At 46.6% G+C, this 13,307-nt stretch overlaps 2 protein-coding genes and 1 long non-coding RNA gene across 3 annotated transcripts; 2 read left to right on the top strand and 1 right to left on the bottom strand.

The window, feature by feature from the left end:
* The first annotated feature begins 2,347 nt into the window (after positions 1-2,347).
* On the top strand, positions 2,348-5,905 carry tgoln2 (trans-golgi network protein 2). Its single transcript, XM_003974475.3, has 4 exons — positions 2,348-2,538; positions 3,341-4,443; positions 4,661-4,747; positions 4,829-5,905. Exons 1-4 carry the CDS (start codon positions 2,484-2,486, stop codon positions 4,832-4,834), a joined length of 1,251 nt encoding a protein of 416 aa, XP_003974524.2. The 5' UTR covers positions 2,348-2,483; the 3' UTR covers positions 4,835-5,905.
* Positions 5,906-6,108: 203 nt separating this feature from the next.
* On the bottom strand, positions 6,109-7,101 carry LOC101068720 (dual specificity protein phosphatase 18-like). The gene has a single exon (XM_003974474.3). The coding sequence runs from the start codon at positions 6,932-6,934 to the stop codon at positions 6,350-6,352; it is 585 nt and encodes a 194-aa protein (XP_003974523.1). The 5' UTR covers positions 6,935-7,101; the 3' UTR covers positions 6,109-6,349.
* A 1,392-nt stretch (positions 7,102-8,493) lies between these two features.
* Positions 8,494-11,742, top strand: LOC115247669 (uncharacterized). Its single transcript, XR_003886765.1, has 3 exons — positions 8,494-8,938; positions 9,181-9,573; positions 9,967-11,742. It is a non-coding gene; the product is annotated as an uncharacterized lncRNA (long non-coding RNA).
* The last annotated feature ends 1,565 nt before the right edge of the window (positions 11,743-13,307 follow it).

The raw sequence follows: 13,307 nt of genomic DNA, 5'->3' as shown, positions 1-13,307 counted from the left end.
CGTCCCACTGCACCACAACCTGCCTGGGTGCCTTTTTTTAAGCACTTTTATTCACTATTTGGCACGTTGCGCAGGCTTTAATTAACTCAGAGGTAATTCGATGGAGCCCCTGGGACCTCATTAGGCATTTCAATTAGTGGAAAAAAATACACAAGTTAGGGTGCAGAGCAGGAGGGGTTCCAAGGATCCACCAATTATGTTGGAGTGAGGGGGCACTTCTGGACCAGCCAACGTCGCCACCCCTCCGTGTCGCCGCTCGTATTCTTCCTACAGGAGATCCGAGTTGTGCTCTGCACCAATGAGGCAGCGGCGTTCGTTGCAGGGGGAGTCATTGATATTTAGATGAGGAGTTACGTCAGACATGCCTACGGTCTCGCCAAAGCATTTGAAACTCCACATGTGGACCGAAAAAAAAAGAAAAAGTTTTCTTCTCCTTCCCCCATGTAATGACCCCCCTCCTCCCCACCAAGCACAAGGTTTTAGGCATTCATTGGCCATAATAGGCCCTTGCTTGTTTGCCCCCTCTACCTTCCGTGGTGCGCAAACTGTGCAGTCTCTGGTGCTACGGCTGCTTGTCAGAGCTACTCTAACAATAAATCAGTAATATTACAGGTAATGAGGTGTCAAAACAGCCTGCGAACCCGTCTCCTCAAGGACGTCCATCCGATGCAATGTTCACCTCTAGATATGGCATCGTAACAGTCCAACGTCCATCTCCTCTAACATCTGCTGCTGCTCTACATCACATTTGCATCTAGAATGCAGATTTTATACAAATTAATTTTCACTCCTGATTTCCTTTCAAAGATCCTGAGCGTTTCCTTTGATCTTGATTTACTCCGGTTCAACCCTTCAACAATACTCTGCATACACTTTTAAGAAAAGTGAGTTTAAAAGCGTAACAGGGTGACTTCCTTACATTCCCATTAACAACAGGCTTCACGTCACATGTGGCTTCTCCAAGGGATATTAATTGATTGTTTCTGTAACATTCAGCGAGCTTAGCGGGACTCAGCTGGGCCTTTGTGCAGATAGGTGAGACGGACTGTGAGACCCCGTAAGACCCTCCGCTATGTATTATTCATAGCCGTTTGACCTTAAAGATGGAAATGCAAATGTGTGTCAAGAATGAGGGCAATCATCGGACTTTTCAAATGTCAAACAGCTTGCCACAATTAAGATGTGTTCATTACAAGAACCCACAGGTGCCTGGCACCCAGCAGAGATGTAAAACACCTCCCATTAACATCCTGATAATTATCTTCTCTGCACATCTTCACTTGTATTCCTTGTAATTGATATGCATGCCTGCAAAATAGGATTTGTTCTCATGAAAAAGTGCTTTTAATGATAGAACTTCCTTGTGTTTAATGAGTGAGAGAAATTAGGCAGCGTTGCACTTGCTGATCTCATACAAGCACTTTATATCTGTCCTGCCTGTCCTACTAAAACAAGCTCATTCGAACTCCCAGTGCATCAGTAACCAGTTGATTTAGTAACAAAAGCAAGCAGCACTGGTTGTAAATGGTTTTTGCCTGGGTTGTTGAGGTGAACTGGGTTGAAGCAAGTGGGGAAATAATCTAACACTGTAGATAGATACATAGATGGCTGTGGTAGCCCAGGCTGTTGGGAACTAGGCTGAGGTGGGGGGTTCTTGGTTTGAGACCCAGGAGAGACAAAACATGGAAGGTGTTCTGGTAGATGGCCAAGGTACCCTTGAGCAAGTTACTGACCCCACAAATGCTCATATATGGCCCTGTGATGAGCTGGCAACTCATCTAGGGGGGGGTTGAACCCTCCCTCTGCCCATTGTGTACCGTCCCCCAAAAGGGATAAAGCAGTTGAAGAGACCAATAAATTGAAGTTTTACCAAAAACATGAAATGTTCAGAAACACAATGACAGAAACACATCTCCACTTCCACCACCACACCTTAGTGGTGTGTAGCAATATCGCCATCTGCTGATGGTAATTGAGATATTTGATAGTCCCAATTCACGGGAAACATTAAATATTAGATTACATCCATATTCACGTTCAGTGTAATACAATGTCTCAAACAGATGTTGTAAGGTGACACATTGCCTTTGTGGCTGCTTGATATGTTTGGGTGGCAAGTCAAATCATAAAAGCTTGACATCTTCCTGCTATTTATGATAGGGAATAAGTATTAATGAGACAAAATAGAATCTGCGTAATGGACAAAATGAGTAAAATCAATAAAATACCCGGATTTGGAGAAGTCCGCCTCTAAGCAGAGGCGTGTCATGTTACCAACCAACCTTTAGGTGGCAGTAGAGGGGCGACGCGTTAATAATTCTACAGAAGAAGAAGAAAAAGCCCCGCTGTACACGGAAGTCGAAACCGGATTTGTCAAATCCTTCTGCCGCTGGCGCTAGTTTGTCAACGGTGTCTACGCGCTCAGTAATACTCAGATTTAACAAAGAATTTCATCTTAGTGTTTGACCTTTTGAGGTGCCACAATGAAGACGCGTCTGTTGATGGTCGTTGTGCTCCTATGCTGCTCTCTGGCCAGAGGTGGGTGGAGTTATTTTGCTTTTCTCCCTGCGATTGTCTGATATGAGGTTTATAAGCGCTCATCCGCAATCCGTGTTCCGTCTTTGTAAGATGATTCATCAGAACCAAATCTGAGAAATCACAAAGCTACGGCGAATAGGGTAGATAATCACAGAAACAGAGCATCATTTTTGGTGTGGGAAATCACAGCAGAGTCGATTTATTGCCTCTCCGATCACCGCGATCATCTGGATCCCTCCACATTACCGTTTGCATAACACACAAAGTACAAAGTTCACAAGGCCTCCACAGTCTGGACCAAAGCCCCCAAAACTGCCCCCGTTCTTCAGTAAATCTGTCCTTTTTATACTCCACTGTCCTGGATTTAAGAAATGTCTTTTACCAACTACGCATTTGTAGACAATTGGACGAAACTAAATTATTGTAAATACTTGGAATTGCATGCAGGACATGTATTTAAGACGTTCTGTATATCACATACAGTAACATGCAACGTTCAAAAATAGCTGTTAATGTGAAGAGTTGCACTTTACTTTCAAAAGTCAAGCTTTCATCGGGCTTGTCTAGATGGTCTTTGGCAACCTTCAGGAGAGGTTTTCTTCTCAGGTCTCGACCAGGAAGCCATGTTTGAGCAGATCTCGCTGAATATTTGAACGGTGAAGCAGGGCGCCAGTCTGATCGGTCTGGACACTCTAAACACTTTATTTTGTAGGATTAGCAGCAGCCCTGGTGGTAGAACTGTTGCTCTCCTCTGCTGTGTCCATTAAAGGTCTACACTTTTTACTTCATCACTTGTTTTTAGGGCTGCAGGGGCCAAAAGGTGGCAGCGATAAGCCCGACTCCATCCAGGGTGATAACGGAAGTGACCCCGAGCCTCAGCACACAAATGACAGCACAACAGGAGCAGGAACCTCTGAACCTGCTGGAGAGAGTGGACCTAAAGAGGGTGATGAAGATAAAACCAGCTCAAATGGAACGCCAAACGCTGACACGGACGTAAGCGAGAAGGACCATGACAAAATAACGACTCCAAAGTCCACCATCACGATGAATGATAAAAAGGATGTGAATCAAAATGGCCCAAAAGTCGAAACCGCTGATAATGAACCTGGCAGTGAGAAAGAAAACACGACCACATCTGATCAGGCTGGGCAGATCGCCGAAAACACACAAGGGAACGAGGCGGCTGCTGAGGATGCAACAGGCAAAAAGGCCGACGATAAGAAAAAACCTGAGAAAACGAGCAGCAAGGAGGTTGAAAACAAAACGCCAGATGACACCAGCAAGGAGACAACGACAAAGGACGACGAAAAGGCCGGAAAGATCACCGGAGACACACAAGGGAACGGGACGGCTGCTGAGGATGCAACAGGCAAAAAGGCCGACGATAAGAAAAAACCTGAGAAAACGAGCAGCAAGGAGGTAAAAAACAAAACGGCAGATGACACCAGCAAGGAGAAAACGACAAAGGACGACGAAAAGGCCGGAAAGATCACCGGAGACACACAAGGGAAGGAGACGGCTGCTGAGGATGCAACAGGCAAAAAGGCCGGAGATAAGAAAAAACCTGAGAAAACGAGCAGCAAGGAGGTAAAAAACAAAACGCCAGATGACACCAGCAAGGAGAAAACGACAAAGGACGACGAAAAGGTGGAAAAGGCCGGAAATTCCCCCGGCAAAGGTCAAACGGACCAAAACGCCACAAACAAGAAGAAACCAGATGGAACAAACGAGAAGGAGGATGAAAGTAAAGGAAAGATCCCCGCTGAGGAGAAAAATGAAGATTACGGGAAGGCTCTGATTGATATCGACGAGGAGGCACAAAGCAGTCACTTTTTTGCCTACCTTGTTTTTACAGCGGTGCTGGTGGCTGTGCTTTACATCACTTATCACAACAGGCGCAAGGTACCGTGTCCGCCGCACAATTGTTACACAAACACACAAACATGCTAGCGCGAGAGCCAGTATTTCAGGTCTTTAAATTGGAATGTGCGACTTCCATAGTGGTCTGTTGTGAAGCTCGTGCACAGAAGCACAGCCGACCTTATCCCCCTCCAGGTGGATCCAGGCCTGTCGCACCTGTTTTGCTCCACATCACCAATTGTCTCTTTCTTTCTCTCAGATCATAGCGTTTGTCCTGGAAGGGAAGAAGTCCAGAGCTGCTGCGCGCCGCCCTAAATCCGCAGAATACCAGAGACTGGAACAACAGGTCGGTTCTCCTTCAAAGCGCCTAACTTGTTCAAATCCAGCAAATCTTTTGTGGTGATTCATTCGCACGCGTTTGTTTCAGATGTGAAGACGGTCTGGAGGAGGCCTGGAGCGGTTTTGTACATTGGCTGTTGTGTGAGAAGTGACTGGATGACCATGTTTGACAGTTTTCTGGTGCACTGCATGTCAACTTAATTTAGTTGTGTTAAATGAACTTGTGTGTGTACCTTTTCCATGCTAATTGCACGTCTATGCAGAATACACTGTTGCCTTATCGCAGGAGTTTGTGAAGTGCAGTGGAAGTAAAATAAGCCATCAGATTTTGCACTCGTCACTAGGACACTCGAAGCAATCAGCCAGGAAGTAGATGTAGCAGATTGCAATAGCACATTGTTTCAACAGTAGACTTTTTTCTACCATGGAGGAAGTGTAAAATGTAAAATAGGCTTTGTTGAAAGGGTCTGGATATTTGTTGGTACAATATATCAAATTCTTGTTTTACTGTGGGCAATGATAGTATCGTTATTTATGTTGTGTTTGTAAGCGCGTGGTATCGGCCTGATGAATGTTATAATTACCTTTAATTCCATTTAGAAGACAGATTTTTTGAGACTTGAGCAGGCTGGACGGTAACAATGTGATCTTTAATCGATAGTTTGCATTCTTCTATGGGGATATTTGCCTACTTGCTCACATTTGAAGATTTGTGACCCTCCCCCCCCAAAAAAAATAAACCTACTGCTATCAGCTAGCTCAGCTTTGTCCAAATACTTTTGTCCTCCTGCTAGCCCCCACCCTCACTTCTTTCAGGTTCCTCTCAGGTGTTAAACAGGAACAAGTCTGTTTTGTGGGAGACTGGTTGGCCCCCTTCTTTAAAAGGATGCCTGTTTGTGATAGTTTGTGTCGGTTTGTCAAGGATGCGTTTATAATTTGGTGCGCGACTCATAGATGGAAACCACTTTGTAAAAATCAGATGTGCAGTTTATAGGCGGAGCTTGAAGTCCATATCATGTAAAGATAGATTTTATAGCAAAATATGATACATTTGTGGACACACAACAAAAGTATCTGAGTATATTTATTTTATAGAGGGCTTGGGTTGTTGGGAAAGTGTGTAAGGGGGAGACTTAATGTGGTAATAAAGCTTCTTGTGAAACACATGAGCTGCAGCCAGTGCTTTATTGGGTCGGCTGGGGCACCTGGCAGGGATCACTTCAATAGTCCTGCTGCTCAAATCAAGCAGGGAGCAGAATGTTCCCCGACAACGTCAATAGTCCTTGTTCATCCAGTTCCAGGTAAGAGGAAACTCCGTCACTGTTAATTTAACAGGTGGCCTTTCTTAATTCCAAAAAAAGACAGACATCGCTCTAAAATGTTTTATTTGAAATAACATTGGTATTAAAGATAAAGGTGCACATGTGCCGCAACATTTATAACTGACCACATATAGTGAAAATCCAGTTGGTGTTCCCTAAAACAAACGTCGCCAAACTGGGAAACGATCAAATATCTCTTGCAACAGAATTCAGTTGTCTTTAGAAAAGGGAAACCTCTGACCAAGAGGAGCCAGAGGTGTTGTGTCTGGGGGGCAATGACGTTCTCTTCACACCGGCATCATGTTTTTGGCCTCCTCCTCATAAATATCTGGGATGTCCCCCATGGATGAGGAAACCATGCTGACCGAATTGGAACCCCGGAGCTCCATCTCATACCGGATGAGCTGTTCCCAGAAGCCCTTGTTGGGCCTGACCAGGGGCCGACGGCCCTTCAGCCACCTGTGAGCCTCCAGCAGGGACACATGGCGGTGTTTCATCAGGTAGGCCATGCACAGGGCGGCCGAGCGACTCACGCCGGCGTTGCAGTGCACCAAGGTGCGGCCTCCGTGCGCTGCTGTCAGCTGGATTTGGTCCGCCACCGGGTCGAAGTGGTCACTGAGAGGAGCCAGCGGAGAGTCGGGGACCGGGAGGTGGATGTACTCCACGCTGGGGAGCTGCGGGGCTCTGCTCTTGGCCTCGCTGACGTTGACCACGCACGTTATTTTGCAGCGGGTCAGCTGGCAGGAGTCGCTGGCCGCTCGGACATTGCTGAGGTACAGGTGTTCCGTGACCGCGCACAGGCCCGACAGAGCCGCGGGGGGCGGCGGGACGATGCGGCTGAGCAAACTCACCGAACCGGTGCTGCAACTCATCACGTCTCCATGTGGACCGAGCAGAACAAACGAGACCCGAACTGGCTCTCAGCTATAGAATACTGCTAACTTATATTATGAGACAGGATGGGATCCAAAGCCACGAAACACATGAGGTTAAACACTGTTTAACGGTAGAAATAGTAATAATGTGACACCTCCTTCACCGTCCTGTGTTATAAAACGCACGAGTGTTGTGAACGCTGTCGCCCCCTGCTGGACGGGAGGCCCGAACAATGATGACGCCATCTTGCTTTTCCTGGTCAAAACAATTAAAGACAAAAACAAGTTTATGACAACAAATGCGAGGGATTTTTTTTGTTGTTTTGCTCAGCATCTAAAAAACATTCTAAAATATAAAATAAAAGATAAAGCCAAACAATATCTTAAACAAAATGGTAGTAGTAGTAGCAGTAGTAATATTAGCAGTAAAATTACCAGTACTAGTAGTAGTAGTAGCAGTAAAATTAGCAGTACTAGTAGTAGCAGTAATAGTAGCAGTAAAATTAGCAGTACTAGTAGTAGTAGTAGTAGTAATAGTAGCAGTAGTAGTGGTGGTGGTAGTAGTTAGTAGTAGTAGTGGTAGTAGTAGCAGCAGGAGTAGTTAGTAGCCGCAGCAATAGTTGCAGTAACAGTGGTTAAGCAGCAGTAGTAGTTGTAGTAGTAATAGTAGTAGCCGCAGCAATAGTAGCAGTAACAGTGGTTAAGTAGTAGTAGTAGTAGTAGTAGTAGTAGTAGTAGTAGTAGTAGTAGCAGTGTAGTGAAGAAGGGTAACGGGCATAAGGCGCTATATGTAACCTTTGAGTTAACGACTAGACCTTCGTAGTTAATGATTATGCAGACAAAACGTACTAGCCATTGTCACTGTTTGAGCACCTGCTATATGTATACGTGTCACTACTTGAATGTATGCTTTGAGATGGAAGTTATTAGAGGGTTAATGGAAAGTATGGGAGTAGCCAAGGCATGGTCTGTTGAGTTTGTTTAAAAAAAACCCATGTAAGGTACACCTGACTTCTGATAGGTAGGGAAAAAGGTACTTAAGGTGGAAAATGAGTAAAAATAGCTAACCAGAAGGAGGAGCCCGGGGCGGGGTAGCCCCAGGCTCCAAATAGTATAAAAGAAGGACAATTCTTGTCAGTATTCAGACTGCATGGTGAATTGTGGATCGACAATAAACCATCGTTTGGATCGTGAACCAGCTGACCCTGACTCATCTTTCGACTTTGTTGTGGTATCCCCGCACTTCAATTCATTGGCACTGGCATAGGTATATTAACTTAATGAAAACATAAGTTTGAGTGTTTTAGCGTAGGGGAAAATCCACTACAGCAGCAGGAGTAGGGGGGTTATTCGCCTGTTGTACCAGTGTGAGTGGCAGTAGTGTTACTGTCAGTAATTACTGTCAGTAGTATAGAAGCAGAAGTATTTGTCCCATGGTCAGATCCACCATAGAGCACCAAAGACGCGTGTACCTAAGATTTACAAACGTTTCGGTAACACGTGAACTAGTTTCCGAGTCCTCTTTAATGATCTGGGCTGCATCGTGTCTGTGTGGAGGTGGCTGCAGACGGTCTTTGGTTGCCCGGGAAACAGATGGTGGATGAAGGGCGCGCATACAAAAGCCCGTAAACCTGTGGCAGCAGCTGGAGACCGAGAGCTCTCATCAATCCGGGTCCTGCTGCGTCCTCCGCAGAACCTCCCGTCCTTTGTGTTCGTGTCGCGGTTTGTGTTTCCTGACTGGACTCCCGTCGGCGCGCAGCTGCTCGTGTCACTCCCACATCTGCTGCTCTCTTCTGCAGCCACGGAGACGGCAAATCATGTTTGTGCGCGCAGCGTGTCAGTCCGGAGGGCGACCACCATGCCTTTTCTGCGCGGGCGTAGCCGCTGCATGCGCAAAGGCTGCGCGCATTTGCCGGTTAGTCACAGCTTGAGGAGGAAGAAGAGGAGAGGGAGGAAAGTGTGATCTTTCACAGCGTTTGCTGGATATCCACGAGAACACCGGTAAGAGAGGAAACACACCCAAACGCTCTTTGAATGCTACATTTTGCTACCTTTGATAAACAGACAGGCTGCCTGTGAAATCTCTCTGCGCACGCTGGCACCTTTATTTTAAAACCTGCCGTTTATAGCAAAGCTGTGGACGTGTGCCATGTGAATCACAGCCTTGCTTTTCCTTCAACACAACTGGCCCTCTTAAGAGAAGAGGTACAATCCGTTAAAAGCTGATTTCCGTCTCCCCACAGCGGAGTGGAGCTCGCCACAGAGCCGCTGACCCATCGGACACCGGGATGCTGCGAGGATCCGGACCCAGGGAGGCGGCAGCAGGACAGGTTATGTGCACAGGCCCGGCTTTCATCTTAATGTTCCCTTTTATTAACGCAGTGTCAGAGTGCTGCTGTCAGTGATATCAGACTTAAGCACATTTCATGTCTTTCAACAAGATGCGGTGAGGAAAAAGCCATGAAAGGAAAAGAGGCTTGTATTCCCGGGGGCATGAGTCTGGTGGCGTCCCACTTTTCTGTGGCTGTGTTTTGCTGCGTTCCCCTGCAGGAGAAGCAGATTTTCACAGGACCCGACGAGCGGCTGCAAGGCCTCCTGCACAAAGGCTCAGGAGCTGTCAGTTGCTCTCAGCCACGGTGACTTTTCTTTCACTTTAATCGCCCGAGAGGTCGGACATATTTAGGCAAATGTAAAACACAAGGCTAATTTCATGCTTTAGCTCATATCCAGCCTGCGCACTGGTGCGCCGGGCGTTAAGCCTGCTAGCTGGCGGAGATTCCAGATAAATGTGGAACGCAACGAGCGCTAAAGGTGGGATTATTTTGCGCCGCTGCTGTCCTCCACTGGTGAGGCAGAGGAGCGAAAGGAAATTAGCATCAGCAGCTTTGCCATTATCCAACACCACGCAGACTCAAATAGGAGGAAGGAAATGTGGAGATTAAAAATATCAGCTGTGAGCGACACCGCCAGGAAGGCGTCAGCCGCTCTCTTTCTGCTCCTAACAGCTGCCGTGTTGTTTCCTCCTGCAGAGATAAATGTCATCGCTGCTGCACCTTCAGGAGGAGCCAAGCGGCGCTTCAGCTTTACCTGCAGAGAGATGGCTTCCGCTGCATCGGTGTGTCTGTGATAGCGCCCCCACCTCCTCCCTCCCTCCCTCCCTACAGCAGGTCACAGTTAGCAGGGAGGCGTTTCATGGGTGCTCCTCTGACCTCCCAATCCTGATGCCCGGGTCTCCCTGGCCGTGAACGGTGACAGCGCAGCCGCCACAGTCCTGCCCGTTTGTTTCAGAGTGGCCCCCGTCTCTGTTGCCTTGGTTACTGAGTCGGTGCTGATGTGGCGCTGAATCTGCTGCCAGATGCTGAACTAGAAAAGTGGTTCAAAAATAACGAAAGTTGTTTTCACAAACCGACAATTTCACAACTTTCGCTTCATTTTCATTCTTAAAGAATGAGCGATTTATTAATGCCCGGATCTTAACTCTGGTGTACGTGTGTGCATGTGTTTGCGTGCATGTGCTCTCTATGTGCGTGTCCTGTATGTTAGCATGTCGGATTTAACATTTCCAACAGACCTAAAGCTTCCACCTGCTTTCTCCTCGCAGCTGCAGCGATGTTCCAAGCCGCCCGAAGCACTTTAAAAAAAAAAAAGAAACAAAAAAAATCCAGCAGAAATGGGATGAAAGGATGTTTACAGATGGTTCTTAGCATTTGTTGGTACCTCTGGAAAACAGCAGCAGCAGCAGAGCAGCAGCAGCAGAGCAGCAACAGCAGAGCAGCAGGGAAGGACTGGTGGCGTGTGGCTGCTGGCTGTAATTTAACTGCCATCTTGCCTATAATTTCGTACTTAAGCAAATGACGGCAAATGCTAATAATCATGTGCAAATAGCTTTTACCCGAGTCTGGATTGAACTAACAGTATCTCATTAATATCTAATAACGTACTAATATGTGCTAACAGTGGGATGATTACTAACCTGTTGTTGAATGTCGGTGGCTGGGCCTCTTCTCTAACGGTCTGACTAACCCCTGCTTTATGCCCGCAGCCTGATGCATCACAGCCCTCTCTCATGATCCTGCAATCCTTCAAAAAAAAGATATCAAATAACACATTCTGAGGGGTTTTAGGATCTGAGATCGGAAGGATGCCTTTTAAACCACAGTAGAGGAGCTGCTGATCCAAAATGGCTTGACCACATATTAAAAAAACAACAGCAACTCAGGTGACATTCCCAGAATGCACTGCGCTTTTCGGGCTAAATTCCCATCCTCGGACTCAGGGTTCGGTTCTTTGTGGTCAGACCTGTGCACCCGAGTGCAAGTGTCAGCTCGCACTAACAGTCATGAGGCTGTGAAGTCCATAAAGTCCCACTGCTCTTACTAACCTCCCTGCAATGAGTTTATGTCGCCGCCACGAGCCAAACGCAACGATTCCATCTGTAATAATGGCTTCTACATCACAGCATGCATCTAGTACCATGATACCGGCAGAGGTTTTAGCCTTTAGCTCTGTTTGCTACTAACGGACTCTTCAACCGTCTGTTCTTTCCCCAGCAAGTTACTAACAGAGTTGTTCCTGGCTCTCTGCAAACTAACCAACTAACCCACTAATAAACTAATAAGATAACTCACAAAAATCACTAACATTGTGTGGCAGAAATCGTGTGCACGTGTGTGTTTGAGAGAACTTAATCACTGGGGCAGTGCGTAATATTTCTAAATGAATGTACCCCAACACTTTTCTATTTTGTCACTAATGCGCCTGTTTTGTTCATACGTTTGTAATAAAGAACCTTCATATCTGATTAATCAAGGCCAGTCGGTCTTTATTTTGTACTACTATAGATTGACGCTAGGGGGCAGTAATTCCCCACATCTCTGCAGGGATAGGTCACAAGCAAATGGCAACAAGAGGACAAATTATTTTAGGTTTCTTCTCTTTAAAAGAATTATGTGAGGTTAAATATAGTCCCCTGGGGTATCCTGTGGGGGGCGCTCCACGGCTACGGGGTCCGTGGCCCTCTGCTCAGGGCCGTGCGGTCTCTGTACCACCGGAGCCGGAGCTTGGTTCACATCGCCAGCAGTAAGTCAGACCTGTTTCTGGTGCATGTTGGACTTTGGCAGGGCTGCCCTCTGTCACTGGTTCTGTTCACAATCAGAATTTCTAGGTGCATCCAGGGGCCGGAGGGAGTCCGGTTTGGGAACTGCAGGATTTCATCCCTGCTTTATTCAGATGATGTTGTCCTGTTGGCCTCATCAAACCAGGCCCTCCAGCATGTACCAACCTCTCCAGGTTGGTTGAGAGGTCAAACCACCTGCCTCAGGTAAAGGAGTTCCCCTGTACACCTAGGGAGGTGTTCCAGGCATGCCACACTGGGACGAGACCCCAAGGTAGACATAGGACACACTGGACAGATTTACAGCATCACTGCTTAGGCTGCTGCCTCCAAAACCAGGCCCGGAAAAAGACGAGACGATTTTAATCAAGGCCAGTCGGTCTTTAATTTGTACTACTAAAGATTGACGCTAGGGGGCAGTAATTCCCCACATCTGCAGGGGAGAGGTCACAAGCAAATGGGAACAAGAGGATAAATTATTTTAGGTTTACATCTTCTCTTTAAAATAATTATGTGAGGTTAAATATAGTTGTTGTGCACAGTTAGATTTGGGATTGACATTTTTGTGACATAGTGCATGACATTTATTATGTGCAGTTATAAGATCACATTGTGTGGTGGGAGCAGCACGTCTGGTTTTGCTGATTCTCTTTCAGAATCTTAACTATATTTAAACACACAGCCTGAAGCTCCCCTTAGAGTTGTAAATATCACGCGAATTCCAGTTATGCTGGGAGGACAACCTTTAATCACATCAGCGTTCTTGTCCAGTGGACCAGAGAACGGTGGCCTGTCGCCAATCTCTCAGGCCAAAAAACCCTGTTGGGGGAGGGCAGACTTTGGTTTGGGGACCGCAAGACTTTTAAAATCACAATACGGCTCCAGGAGCTGTTTTAGAAGAGCGAAACCTCACCAGGACACTGTAATTCTAGTCCTGTTTGCACTTCAGCACATTCTTGTGAGTTTTCTGTAAAGTTATGCCACTTTTCCCCCCCTCCTTCAAACTTTGAAGACATCCTCCATTAAACTGTCTGACACATGATCTGCCTCCATTAAATCGTTTAGCAAATGATCCCGGTTCGCATCTTTTCTCCCGAACACCGAGTGCTGTTAAAAGTGTGAAAACGGCGATATGAAGGCAGAGAGCCGGTGCTTCGTCACCACCTGCAGCCAACATTCAGCCCAGATAAGTGGGCAGTGGGCTGCCTGCTGAATGATGGACGGTAATTAAAAGTTAGCTAATAACCTCTTCACACC

The sequence above is a fragment of the Takifugu rubripes genome, chromosome 21 (assembly GCF_901000725.2).
Source record: "Takifugu rubripes chromosome 21, fTakRub1.2, whole genome shotgun sequence".
NCBI classification, from domain to species: Eukaryota; Metazoa; Chordata; class Actinopteri; order Tetraodontiformes; family Tetraodontidae; genus Takifugu; species Takifugu rubripes.
This window is presented reverse-complemented; position numbering and strand designations above follow the sequence as displayed.

Excerpts from the sequence above, each read along its gene's own strand:
- LOC101068720 (XM_003974474.3), bottom strand. The coding sequence starts at position 6,934 with ATGAGTTGCAGCACCGGTTCGGTGAGTTTGCTCAGCCGCATCGTCCCG.
- tgoln2 (XM_003974475.3), top strand. The coding sequence starts at position 2,484 with ATGAAGACGCGTCTGTTGATGGTCGTTGTGCTCCTATGCTGCTCTCTG. Across the intron at positions 2,539-3,340 it reads ATGCTGCTCTCTGGCCAGAG|GGCTGCAGGGGCCAAAAGGT; the intron begins GTGGGTGGAGTT and ends ACTTGTTTTTAG. Across the intron at positions 4,444-4,660 it reads CTTATCACAACAGGCGCAAG|ATCATAGCGTTTGTCCTGGA; the intron begins GTACCGTGTCCG and ends TCTTTCTCTCAG.